This window comes from Montipora capricornis, unplaced genomic scaffold (assembly GCF_036669925.1).
Source record: "Montipora capricornis isolate CH-2021 unplaced genomic scaffold, ASM3666992v2 scaffold_77, whole genome shotgun sequence".
NCBI lineage: Eukaryota > Metazoa > Cnidaria > Anthozoa > Scleractinia > Acroporidae > Montipora > Montipora capricornis.
In genome coordinates this window covers 25,001-38,589 of record NW_027180269.1, presented here as the reverse complement: position 1 = coordinate 38,589, position 13,589 = coordinate 25,001, and the positions used below count along the sequence as shown (strand labels likewise).

Here is a 13,589-nt window from a genome sequence, read left to right as displayed (position 1 = left end):
AGGATGGCAGGCTCCAGGTCTTGCCGACAATGATCTCTTAGAGGTCAATGTAGTTGAAAAACAACATGAATACTGATTGCGACATTTAGAAACGAAATCTCAAGAACAGTTTTTTTGCCACTTACATTAGATCCTGTTCTAGTACACTTGGTTTGTGGTCCCTCGTTCCTATATGTATTTCGCTAGCTGCATTACAAGGCACTACTTTGAGTGGCCAGGTGACTGAAAGGCTCCTCGGTGGGTGCTGTGGGGGGGTGAGGGGAGGGGGGGCGCAGACGGAGGGGTAAACTTTGCAGTAAAACTGGGAACAGAAGAATGCCAGTTTTTCGCAAATTTGAAGGCTATAAAAAGGACAGGGATAATAGTTATAAAAAGGAAAAAAATGGCGCGCAAATGCGTTTCAAACAGGTGCAAAGATTCATTTTAGCAAAAAGGATATTTGGGGTCTGTCAGGGGCACTTTAAAGACAACACTGGAATCACCGCTGTATTTTAAAAATTGACGAAAACTGACTTGAGGCAAGTGCCTCGGTTTGGCCTCATACTGGCTCACGGCACTTGTTCTTGACACTGGTCCAGAGTCTTTTGATTCATAAAGTTCGGTTCACGGAACTTTAGGAAACTTTATTAGTATGATTAATGGGCCGATGGCAATCAAAGCGCCCTCTGAACGATGAAATTTTGCTTTGAAATTGTCCGTATGAAGAATTTGAGACCAGTGAAAGTCATTGCAACACTTTGTTAGAAGAATGTATAAATGGGACGATTATGGTGGGGCTCAATGGAAAGTTTTACTTACAAGACACGGTGGTACGAGAAGGTAACGCTTAACTTGACCGGGCATTTGCTCGGTCGAAGGCTGACAACCCATATCAGAATACTAGTAATGTGCTTCGGGTTGGAAGAGGTTCCTCCCAACAAAACAATCCCAATACTTCACATCTGGTCGACAACTACTGGTGTGATGAGAAAAAATATAAGTAATACCAAAGCTAATCTCGCCCGATGCCCTCTTTGCTATGAAAAATATTGGGAAGAAAATTTTTTTAGGCGAAACAAGGTGTGTATTGAAAAGCATATAGTTGAATGAAGTAGATCTCTCGCAGCTAATTATAAAGATCACTTATTCATATGATATTTGCGTCGTTGACTCTTGTTGAGAGGACAAGTGTGTGGATGCCTTAAGAGATGCAACCAACTGTTGTGTTGTTTACAGCTGTGTTGTTGTATGTATTTATTGGGATCGTGGCTTTAGGTCACGGGCGTTTCCCGGCTCACGGCAGGTGAATAACACCCCGATTCTTATTAGCGCTTTTGCACTGTTGAATGATTAACAAACTTGACTAAACTAATCTTGACTTGAAAATTCCCCCAAAAAAAACAATTTCACGAAGAGGTCAAGTTATTCGAGTTAACAATAAAAAATTTGTTGGTAACCTTGCTTTTTAAAGTTCGCATTGCTCGGATAACTGGATAAAATCTAATGCAAACAAACATTCTTTATTTAAGATCGTATTGAATACTTTCTTCTCTTTAAAAAGAAACCGCCTAATAGCAAATATTGGAAAATGAACCGTGAAGTAAACAGACTCAAACCAGAAAAACAAACATTGTATAAACATAGCATCCTGCCTTCGGGGAGAATCAGTCTGTCTGTCACTGTATCAAAAGACACAAAGTAAGATAAGGCGTAGACTAAACTTTTGCCGCTTGTTTTCCCATGAGAAGTTGAAATATTTACATATAAATAAGACTTGAAATTTTTTTAAGGCATTAGAATGTTACAGTTTAAAAAAAATCCGATAATAAATCGCGAGAGGCCCATTTGCATGTCCCGACACGAACGTTTGTAAATGTGGTGTTGGGTTGTACATTTGAAGAAAAAGGTGAATGGCTTATAGAAAAACGTTATTCACTGGCTTAAAGCGTGTATGGTCTCTAATCGCGTAGGTCGGAAACCTTTTTAACGGCTGAAAGGAAAAACTATCTTTAAGACTTAATGCAAGTAAAATTGCAAATTTGGCGATCAGTTTTGAAGCTCTTCTATACAGTTCATACAAAAGATCTCGCGAAACTTTTAAAGACAAGCAGAAGTCCGAATGCCGGAGTTTTACTTTAAAATGGCGTACTTACCGATGAAAGGGACTTCAGTTTGCGTAGTTTAACTGTGGCTTTGCCTTTGCTATCGACAAAAATGCTTGGCAACCCTGAGACACGAGGGTTGAGTTCTGATGACGGGCGCCAAGAAGAGTAGTACGCTTTTACTGAGTATTAAAGCTGACGTCAGAAAACATACCTAAAATATCTTTCGTCTGGAAAGCACAAAAGGGGGCAATAACTGGAGCAATTAACGTCATTCAACGTCTGAAACTGCCGACATAATTTTTCAAGTGCTTTGAGTGGCGTTCTTAGGAATTGTATTCTCAGGAAAAAATTCATCATTAAAGAGACCGCTCCTGGCACAACAATTCTTAGTCAACATTTATTCAAATTTTGTTAGGCTGGATTGGTAAAGTAAAGATTACATAAAATGATTATTTTCCCTTGTATAGCATTTGCAATTCAGGCAATGGAAATTCAGTTTGATCAGTTTTAGAACAGGCCATGCGTGCACGAGCTGATGGGAAGTCCGCACGACATTAGATTGCACAAATCGTGCAAGGTTAAGGAACACAAGATTATTTGATTAAGAAAGTAAATATCTCACAAGCCATCTATCATCGCCTCCCATCAAAACAAACGAGTGTTTTAGAGGGTCTGACTCTATTTTAGTTTTATTTGCGATGCGCGCGCTAATATGTTTTTCACGAGGTCGTGCTCCGTGTGGGATTTTTTGAAAAAAATATGTTTTCCCGGAACAATCTTGAAATTTTTCACAGCCTCGATATTAACCTTAAGAGCACGTTCTTCTTTTAAATTCCACCAGACCAATATAGAACCACTTAGGCTAAACGATTGGAATATTTAGACTGTCTAACTATTCCTGTTGTACACGCTATTACTCGCTCATACAAGCGCACAAGGACAGTCCCCTTGACTCCCTTACTTTGGTATTCTTCCCACTTGAAGTCGATCTGCACTGAGTATATTTAATTTTCCGCCTCTTTCAAAGGGGAAGGCACGCAACTCGGGCATTTCAGCGACCATTAATCAAGTTCTTATTTCCTGTAATGGAGTTGAAGCGATTCAAACAATCCTAACTGATCCGCGAAAGCTATTTTCCACCGAGGGAATTAGCGATAAAAGGGATCATCATTCTCCTATTTACCAAAATTGTAAATAGGACAACTCTTAGTTACAAAGAATATAATCCAATCTGTTCATACTTCAGATGAACCCAGCAACGACCGTAGATAAATAGCTGAAAATTTCTTTCCATAATACATTAATCAGTTGGCAGTGTTGCATTTGGCAGATCGTAAACAGGTCATTGTTTTTCCTACAATTAGTTTAACTGTGCACCCACTCCTCCTAACTAACAGCCGCCTTGAACAAGGTCTTAGCTTTGTATCACATGGATGAGGAAATGTTTCCGGCTATGATAATGAAAGAAAATGGAAGATTCAAAGTGAGGCGGAGATATAAGGATGAGGGAGTTTTCTGAGAAGAAAGCGCATTGCAATCTTCATCCGAAGTATTGGGCTAACCGGATCGAATCAATTTGATTTTCTTGGTATTGTTGATAAATTAACGCTAGATTTAGACTTATTGGGTACTTTTGTTAGTGAAATTCATCAAAGGTCAAAGTCAACTTTTACCCTTTTCATTACTTTAAGAGGATCTGCAATTTAATGCTATAGAAAGATGGAAACAGCCTTGATTGTGGAAAACCTGTTTTCTTTTAGAACCATTTAGTTGATTATTCTGGCACTTATTCGCGCAAAACGCTTTTACAGCCGAGACTAGTGAAACACGGATTTTATGTTTCAACAGCTAAAACCTAATTCCACTTTCCTTGCACATTTAGAACCACTAAAGTACTCGGCGGCGGCTACTTGAAACAATATTACTTTTCGTGATTAATTAAGATCCTTAACTTCGATATCGCTTTACCCAAAGTGTCCAGCTAGTAGTTTCCAGCATGTTATGAAAAATGACAGCAAATCTGCTGCATACGTTTTCTTTGAGCAATATCCTATTAAGTCAAACCTAAGAAATGCGAGATGTTTTTGCGACGCGCAATAGAAGAGATAAAGAGAAAGCTGACAAGTTATGCTGTCAAACCGCCCACAACTTTATTGTTACCACATTTTGCGAAACTCGAACTAGAAAATAAAATAATTATCATTTGTTCATAAACATGAACAAAGCCATTCTACGAAAACTATTATTAAGGAAACTTCTGACCATCAAATTAAAATAAAACAAAAACCTTGGTGTTTGTGTTGTGGGGGTTGGGCTTAACCCTAAATCCGCCCGACATAGAAGGCTCATTTCATGACAAAGTCATGATAAAGTACTATTACTCAAATGAACATTTTGAGATGATGTGTTTGGTCTTTAGGTCCCTATCTTGAGACAACGACGTCAACTGCACTAGTAACTGGGGCGCTGGCTCAACAAACTTTGTGACGAATCACAAATAGACGCTCAGCGAACCAAACATGATTTCAAAAAAACACACACTTGCACCCGGAGACGGTGCTCGACAAAACTGGAAGACGTACCCTTGGTATTCATCTGGTATTGATCTTTTGTGCACCACATAATATTGTAACACACGCGCTGTAGTTTGAGCGGCGTTTGAGCCTTGGGGATGCGAATTGATCCGCTCTATTTGCATCATCTGCCCGTCTTACACTGCAATCTTAATTAACCCTTTCACTCCCAATAGTGCCACTTATAGATTTTACTCTGTCTAACGCCAGACGATTTCACTCGTCAATGGGGAACCCCACGGGGCTGAAAGGGTTAACAGCTTTTCGATCACCTCAAAATAAGCACTAATCGGTATGGAAAGATGAAAAACCATGTTTGCAACAATTTTTTATTCACTGTTTTCAATCCACACTTTGTCAGTTTTCTTTTTACATAAAAAGCTGAAAGGCAGCGTCAATTGCATCATTTAAAAATATACTTCGTGATATTTTCGACTTAATAAATGATAATTTTCAACACTAAAGCAAATGAAACGTTATTTTCTCAATACAAAAGAAAGGATTCTGTTAAATGTTTGCGAATTTTTGTGTAGAAAATAAGGAAAATAGAAACCTATGAAAAAGGGTAAAAAGTATTCTTCTAACTGAAGGAGTAGTGTTAAGTAGTTGAGACTTTTCATTTAAATTAGATATACCTACCAGTGCAATAAAGTGCCAACGAGGAGAAATTACGGCTCAGCAGGGTTTGGAAATGATAATCACATGATGTTGCATGCCACATCTATATTACAAACAATAAAATACTGGCCGAGTGAACTTTGATCTTTGATAGCCTTCGTTCGTTTTGTTGACGAATAAACACGCTGTTTCAGTGAGTAAAAGCTGTGAATTATTCGCTTCAAATTTCGTAACTGATAAACCGTTCGACAAATGGCATGCTAACCTAGCTGGTCGAGTGAAGTATTCGTTCTGGCACGCTGGCCGAGCTATTAGGGATCTTAAGATCTACGACGGCGACTTCAACGAAAATGTCACCACGAAATATCACTTTGCTTTATCGTAATTCTTTCGCGGTTATTCTTTCTCGTTCACTTCTTTCAATTTGGGCGAAGTGTCCTCAAAATAAATTGGTACGAGCAGTTACAAAGTGAAAATAGAGAATGAAAGATTCTCTGTTGCATGCTCACTTTGTCGTCAAAAGCTCAAATTTGGTAATTCCACGTCGTCCTTTTGCGGAGTACCGCAAAAATCCGTCCTAAATTCCTGCAGCACTATTATTTATGCTCTTTGAATCAATGATATCATTGTTTTGTGGCGTTGTTGTTGCCATCGCCGTCGTAAAATCTTAACTGAACTCCCTATTGCACTGTCTTTGAGTTCAGTCTGTGGACAAGTGGACACACTGGTTCGATATTCGATCTTCTCTCGATTTTTTGATACCAAATACAATTACTTGAAATAACCACTCCCTCTATAAAGATTATTCACAGTTAAATACACAAAACTAAAGGAATGAAAAGCAAAAACCAAGTCTCTTTCGAAGCAAATCTTATCAAGAACCCTCCATGTCTCTCACTTGGTTCACGTGCGTTCGTTTTGCAGTTGAGCAATGGTGAAATGACCTAACCGGACATATATTCTGATTGGCTCCCTATAATATACGCTTTCTGATTGGTTCAAATCGCAAATACATTACATTTTTGCAGCCATCTCTTGGTTCTGCCTACCAGCAAACCTCGCACGGCTCGATGTTCTGCTGTCTCATCAGCTTCGCGTCTTCGCTCGAATGACTCGCTGGCCGTGAATTACAATTACAGTGATAATTTTAAGTTAACGTCACTGTCTGGGGTGCCTTTGGCACGCAGCAAGTGCAGTTTACATCAGCTTAGGGTTAGATAGCACAGCGCAGCTTATTACAAAAGTCAAATGTAAATGATTGAAAGGTCAAAAATTCATCTTTAGCTCTCCTATAACTGGGCTTGAATAATCCAAAACACATTAAGCGTCATAAGCTGAACTTAACTTATATTGACCAGTACATGTAAGTGCGTTAGGACATTCTGTCATTGCGGATCGTAACATTTTTTTGTCACATGACTCGGTCTTTAGGCTTCCCTGTTTTCTTGGACCGTTATCTGAAAACCCTTGTGGGCACCCTCTCCTATATAGAAGAATATGCGTCGTTTTGCACTGGCTGGCTTTTTTGTAATCTGAATTTTCTCAGCTCTAACTGGAAGCGATATTGTCTGTACGATCGCTGGATTATTGTGGCTGCGCGAATTTCTTGAATCCTTTTTAAAGTCGTGCTTTCCGTTTGCGTCTTCGCGCGTTTTGGGAACGCACTGATGAAGTGATGTTCCATTCTAGATTTCATTAAAGTAAAAGCAACCGATTCGTCCTCCTCAATTTCACCAATAACTCTTCTGACCAAAGCTTGCATGACATCGAAGCAATGAATTTTATCTCCTTTCTTTATAGGAATATTCAAATGAATGCATGCAAATTTATTAGGCTGAGGAATTCTTAACGGTGGTTCGAGATTGTCGACAAAGTCAGACAACTGAGAATAAAAATGTATTGAGTTGCGTCTGGATCATAGCGCTCCCAAAGCGAATAAAACATTTCCAGATCATCATCTGTAATTCCAACTTCATCCTGCTGATGTGCTTGGCTGAGGTTTTCCAAAATAATGGCTATATACATGTTGATGATGATCAAGAAGGTTAGAAGTATAAAAGAGATAGAGTACACGGTCGCAAGCCATGGTGTCCCACAGTTCCCGTTGGGTTGTCCCTGGTAATGCTGGTCGCAGTCCGGTGGTTGAATCAATAGTGGCTCCAGAACATCGTTCCACCCCGCTGAGGTTGAAAGTCGAAATAACAATAACATACTGTTCCCGAACGTCTCAAAATTCACTACATCATCCAGCGCTCCTGTCTTTTTCACATAACCAAATGAAGACATTCCAATGATGGCGTAAATGAACATAACAAGAAACAATAAGGCACCAATATTGAACAATGCTGGCAGAGAAATAACAAGAGCGAAAAGAAGGCGGCGAATCCCGCGGGCACCTTTATAAAACCGCAGCAATCTGCCAATTCTAAAGACACGGGCAACGCGGAATAAGCTTGGTGTGACAATAAACTTATAGTCAAGATGTTCCATAATGATTCCTGAGAATAAACAGAAAAATTCTGTAAGAAAAACAATCTAAAGCCAACTGAAACAGCAAAAATAAGATCATTTATCTGAGACTTCAGTGTATGCTGGACCCTAAAAAAGTGCTGAAACCCTTTCAGACAACGACATAAAATAAAAGGTCATATGCAAATGTTAACCGATAGAAAATGGCAATTTTGGAATACTATTGAATTTTCCAATCAGAATATGCGATTCAGTGTCGTTATTGGCTTTGAAGACAAGATTACTAACGTGAAAATGTTTATTATGATAGGGCGTTTAATAAGGAGATAGTTCTTGTATTGAAAAAAGGCCCACATGAGCTGCCTATTCCCAAACGCGAATCAAACTGAAACGAACTTACAGGACATTCAGGAAAAATATATTGTATCATTGTTTTTTTGAGTAATGGAAAGATCATGAGCAACAAATCACTATTTGCATTTCAAGTAACTAATGGCATTGCATCAAAAAAACAAAACAAAAAAAAAACAAGAAAAATATCAGGATCAGCAAACGACTATTCGTTATGAAATAGCTTCTCGGTGCAACGGAAAGCTTCTCTTATAGATAGAATAGAAAAGTTTTTTTTACCAAACATACGGTGTGATACGTACTGATGATTTCAGTTGTCCATTGGTGTTTACTCATTTTTATTTATTATCGTTTTCATGTTCAACACGAAGTGTTACAACTCGATATGAGCTGTAGCGCTGAACGGTTCTCAGGTGTCTTACTTCATACGGCGGTCATTTTGTTTAAATAATCGTATTTATTGACCAGTGTTGTGCGTCGATTAGGCAATACAGTGAAAACATTGCGGTGAGCTAGGGAAGAGATTTCTCCCACACACGAAAAAAAATGTTTAGAGTACGGTATCTGTAGGAAAAAGCACTTGACGACACATCCTGGATGAACATTTCCGTTAAAATGCTTAGGTGCAAAGAGGCTATTAAGCCAACAAAGCTGTTAAAAAACCTGTGATTAGTTCCACTTTTGAAGCTGACATTTAAGTCGGCGACCGATCTTACAAATTTACCAGGAGTGAAAGGGTGGACGGAATCTAACTGCTTTGTAGGCTCTTATTCTACTTTTCATCCTTGTGTTTGACACTCAGTTTTTTAGTTATTAAAATGAGTGCTAGCCGCTCTTTCAAATCAGATGAAAACTCTCTGTTGTCTTTCATGCCTTTCATGGATTGATATTAAAAGACCGCTAGCATTGGTCCAATATGTACCTTATATAATCACCTTCATCACTCCTATCTGTGGATTACAAAAATACACTAATTTTCTGCTTTTAATGGCTTTAATTACCTATATAAAAATTTTAAATAATCCCAAAATTTTCGAGCAGTTCAATATCTTCGGAGAGAGATTTAATTGTTATCGTCCCGTGACTCTGTTTTGAACGTTTAAATTACACTTTTCCACATCCGGTGGGTCTTCACCTGTTTAGAATGTTTTAAAACAGTCTAATATTTTATGCTGTAGATTTTACGGTTTGCAATTGAACAGTAAAAGAATTTAAAATGTTGGCCTCTCTTTGAAAGTGACAAAACAACGATATGACGTCACTGGACGTTATGTTTGCGTAGATATTTTGGGGGTATTAAATGAGCAACTAAATCGTACATTAGTTTGAAACTACCCCGTTTTATAGGCATGTACTAAAACCCGAAACACCGAAACGAAACCATCGGAACGAAAGCACCGGAACCATCGAAACACCGAAACAGCTATCGAAACAGCCAAAATGACCATGCAGATCGCGAGATTTCCTGAAATTCTTTCACTCGTGATGTAGTTTCACTGTAAGTAAAATTAGTCGTTTTGTGCAAAGTTGTTCCTTTCTACACAAGCACACAATAGACTTGGTAAATTCAGTCTCCGCCATTAACTATCTCTTCGAAATGCAAATTCATTTCAATAATACAATAATTTACAAATGCGTTAACATTCTTTTATCATAACTGTGTCGACACCTCGTATTTTTGTTTGTTGCCTTGGTCTTTGCAATGTTCCAACCTCGTTTTCACTTGCTCGCCGTGTGCGCATCATTGCTTGACATAGTTAATAAAGGAAAAATAATGAAATGAAAGAATCTTCTGGTGTGCTTAGGGAATCTGCAAAGATTGTTAGTAAAGAGCAACTGAATCAGGAAACTTAAAGGAAACCATTCGAGAAATTATTATAAGCGACAATCAGCCCGGAGGTCAAATTTTAAACTGCAATCGAGTCACTTTCGATGGTTTTGTTCAAGTTTTTATAGCTGTTTCGTGTGTTCCGGTGGTTTCGTTTCGATGGTTTCGTTCCGTTGTTTCGGTGGTTTTGTTCCGGTGTTTCCATGGTTTCGGCGGTTCCGGTGGTTTCTGTGGTTTCGTTCCGATGGTTTCGTTTCGGTGTTTCGGGTTTTAGTACATGCCCGTTTTATATCCACTTCGACTTAAAGTAATGAGAATGGATGGAATCAAGTTTGTTTCAATAAGGATCATGCATGCAAAACAAATCTCAAGGGATTAGTATTCTATTCCGCAAATATGCCCAAAAGAATGCTCCGAAAGTGATATCCAGACAATATGTGATTTATGGTTCTATTGCATGTTCTAGTCTCCATCAGCCGTAATCCTAGGTTAAGCCGGGTTACACGTGCACAAAACTGAGCTGTTTTGATCTTCTCGAATTTCTTATTTCTTATCTCAGCAATATCGTACATTACTTATTTTTCTGCTAACGCGTAGTTAAATAAAAAAAAAAATGCAAAAATATTTCATGGAATAACTGTCAAAACAATGACGCACGTCTTATTTACCGTTGGAGGTTAAGGTCGGGGGATGACTGAGCAATTTTTTGAGAGCAGCCTCACAAACATTTCTTGAAACAACACTGGGGTTAAAGTTGTTGTCAATTCAAGCGATAAACTTGAAATCCGTACATCCTCAAGTTTTAATTATACACGAAATTGTATCAAATTTACGTGGTCTTCCTGCGGAAGTAGTGTGAAGTTCTGTTCAGTCTGTTCGTCACGTTCATGGCTCTCCTTCCGGCGATCCTTAACCCTGCTTCACGCGAAGAATAGCGATGACGTTCATTTGATCCAGGTTACACTGAGCTCATTTGAATCACTTGGTCGAGTGGGAGGCAATTTGACTGACGTAACAAAGACGAAAGATCGCTGAATATACGTCAGAAATTTCTAAATGAAGCTAGTCTCTCTACAACATTCAAGATACACATTCTTCTCCTGCGAAACTAAAATCGTTATCTACATGATTCAATGTAACAGATGTAATCTGCAGTACATTGAAGAAACTAAACGACGTTTAATTCAAGGACCGCTTTAATGAACACCGCCGCACTTTAGATAACCCTAACACTAAATACCACTAGTCGCAGAACATTTTCTCTCTTCTCCCCACAACATTTCTAACGACATGCAATTAATTCCCATCGAAATAATATTTTCCAATAGAGACTCAACCCGCAAGGCCAGGGAAGCCTTTTTAATTTCAAGTTGATGAGGACTTCTACTCATTTTTTGGTTATATATATATGATATATATATGTACATAGAAGCAAACCAATGTTAACTCTCATTGTACCTAAAGCCGAAACATAGTACATTACTAAATCAAATCTATGTTGTATTGGCTCTTTCTCCAATATTTAGTGTCTCAAAATTTCCGACGAGTATCCCAACCCCTTCATATGCGAAGTCCTCTTCTTGAGAAAGATTTGTGATCTGACGTTTTCGAGCGATAGCCCGTCGTCAGATGCTATTTATTATGCTTCAGTGGGCTTATACACTAAAAGCCCCTTTGATTTATCACTGCCAGGCCGGGTACTTATGTTGCACGTAAAATCCGTTCTCAGCTTGAATCAGTTTTAACACCCTCTAAAAAGGATTCGTACACCTTCTCTCCTCAAGCTCTGTCTTACCCATCTCAACACATCTTCTTAATCTTTGGTATCATCTTATCGGTTTATGTATTCATACACTAATTAACTCAGTCTCAACAACATATTAAGGGAACAAAGAACTGTACTTTGAATTTACCGTTACTCGAGCTCGCACCCTCCAGATTTGTAGTACTGTGTCTTCACCACTACACTACAACGACGAACATACTCAACCCAACACATTTGTTTTCATTATTTACTTTTCAATTAATATCAATGTATAATAACCAAAACTAATCTTAACCTGACCCTAATTTTTCTCTAGGCTTAATTTAGGTTCCAAAAAAGTTTCTTCAATCCATCTGAGTGCGTATTCAACCTAGGTAAAATGAGGATCAACAATTTAACCTAGGTTAAAACGGATTCAACCTGAGACCGGATTTTACCGGCGGACAGATCTCAACACGTACAGTGGGACCTCCGTTCCCTACTCACCGGCTTTGCACTGATCCTATGGACTTTATACCGGAACACTTAATGGTTATGAGACCGGGTCTAAGAGACTGTTGAAAGTCTAAACATTTACAGATGAGAATTACAAAGGTAGCACTTTTTCCTCTATTATTTTAAGACCCCGAGTGTCGGTCTGGCCGAGCCCGTGACTGCTCCCGCGTGGTAGTCCAATGCTCTGATTAATTGATTCACTCTTCTTGAATGCGAGGATACCGCTGCTTATCGCATGATAACATGACATTTTTAGGGAAAATCCACACTAAAATTGGACAAAGTAGATGATGCTTCTTAATGGTATTTTTATTTTTTGGTTTCGAAAACATACAAATATTTTGTCGACGCGAGACTTCAGACCTCCAACACTGACCTTTCTCAGTATGTGGTCCGATCCAAGGAGAGCAGACTTTTGAAGTGTTCTGTGAAGCCAATCTACTCTAAGAGTCCCGTCAACTTCTTTGGTATAGAGTGCAATGCTCCAACTAGCACTGACACAATTTTCGTCTTTGTCTATCATAACTTTCCCATCTCCCTTGACAGATCTTACAAGATCTGGCAAGGGAGATGGGAAAGTTATGAAAGACAAAGACGAAAATTGTGTCAGTGCTAGTTGGAGCATTGCACTTAGAGCATAGAAAAACGCAAGAAATATTATCTTTTCTATCACTTTCACGGGTACAACCTTACTATCAGCAGGGACAGAAATGTCCACAATGATGGTATGCCTCTCCTTCTTTCTTTGAATAACAATATCTGGTCTCCGGGTTATTACTATTATTATTTATTACTATTATTATTGTTATGGTTAATAAAATGACTTTCTTACCTATAATGCTCAGGATGACGATGGTAAAGTCGAAGATATTCCACGATTGCTTGAAAAAATGCAGGCGTAAAGCTACAATCCTGGCAATTGCCTCCAAGGTAAAAATGGCTGTGAATACCAGATTTATTATATGTGAAGACCCGACAAAACACAGGATCGCAGTTAAGGAATTCAACAACAACAAAAAGTAAAACTGTCGGTATCTGTAAAACACACCACGCAGTCTATTTATTTTGTTTTTTGGGATGAACACATCACATAAAATCAGATGGAGATTATCACTGAGTCGTAAACTGAAATCGAAACGTTATTAGACAGAAATGAAAAGAAAATTACAAAATAGGTACGTCGGAGAAGGAGGTTGGGAAATCCAGTATTTTGCACAGCATAACGGTCGGTGATAATTAAGGATATAAGTTTGTGTTGCCGAGTTTAGAAAGACATACTTGCAATAAACACACCGAAAAAATCCAATTGCATGGAACTTGAAAAGCAGCTCATTTGGCTATTTTTAAAACAAGGTAGATGTCCACAATCCGGGAGCACCGAAATGAGAAATACAATTGGTCAGAGA

General features: G+C 38.6%; 1 protein-coding gene across 1 annotated transcript in view; it reads right to left on the bottom strand.

The window, feature by feature from the left end:
* Positions 1-4,972: 4,972 nt before the first annotated feature.
* LOC138036936 (sodium channel protein 1 brain-like) overlaps positions 4,973-13,589 on the bottom strand; it is a 32,781-nt gene continuing 24,164 nt past the window's right edge. Inside the window, 3 exon segments of the mRNA XM_068882964.1 lie at positions 4,973-7,168; positions 7,171-7,773; positions 13,016-13,147. Of these exon segments, the coding sequence (XP_068739065.1) occupies positions 6,759-7,168; positions 7,171-7,773; positions 13,016-13,147 (1,145 nt within the window). The 3' untranslated portion in view covers positions 4,973-6,758.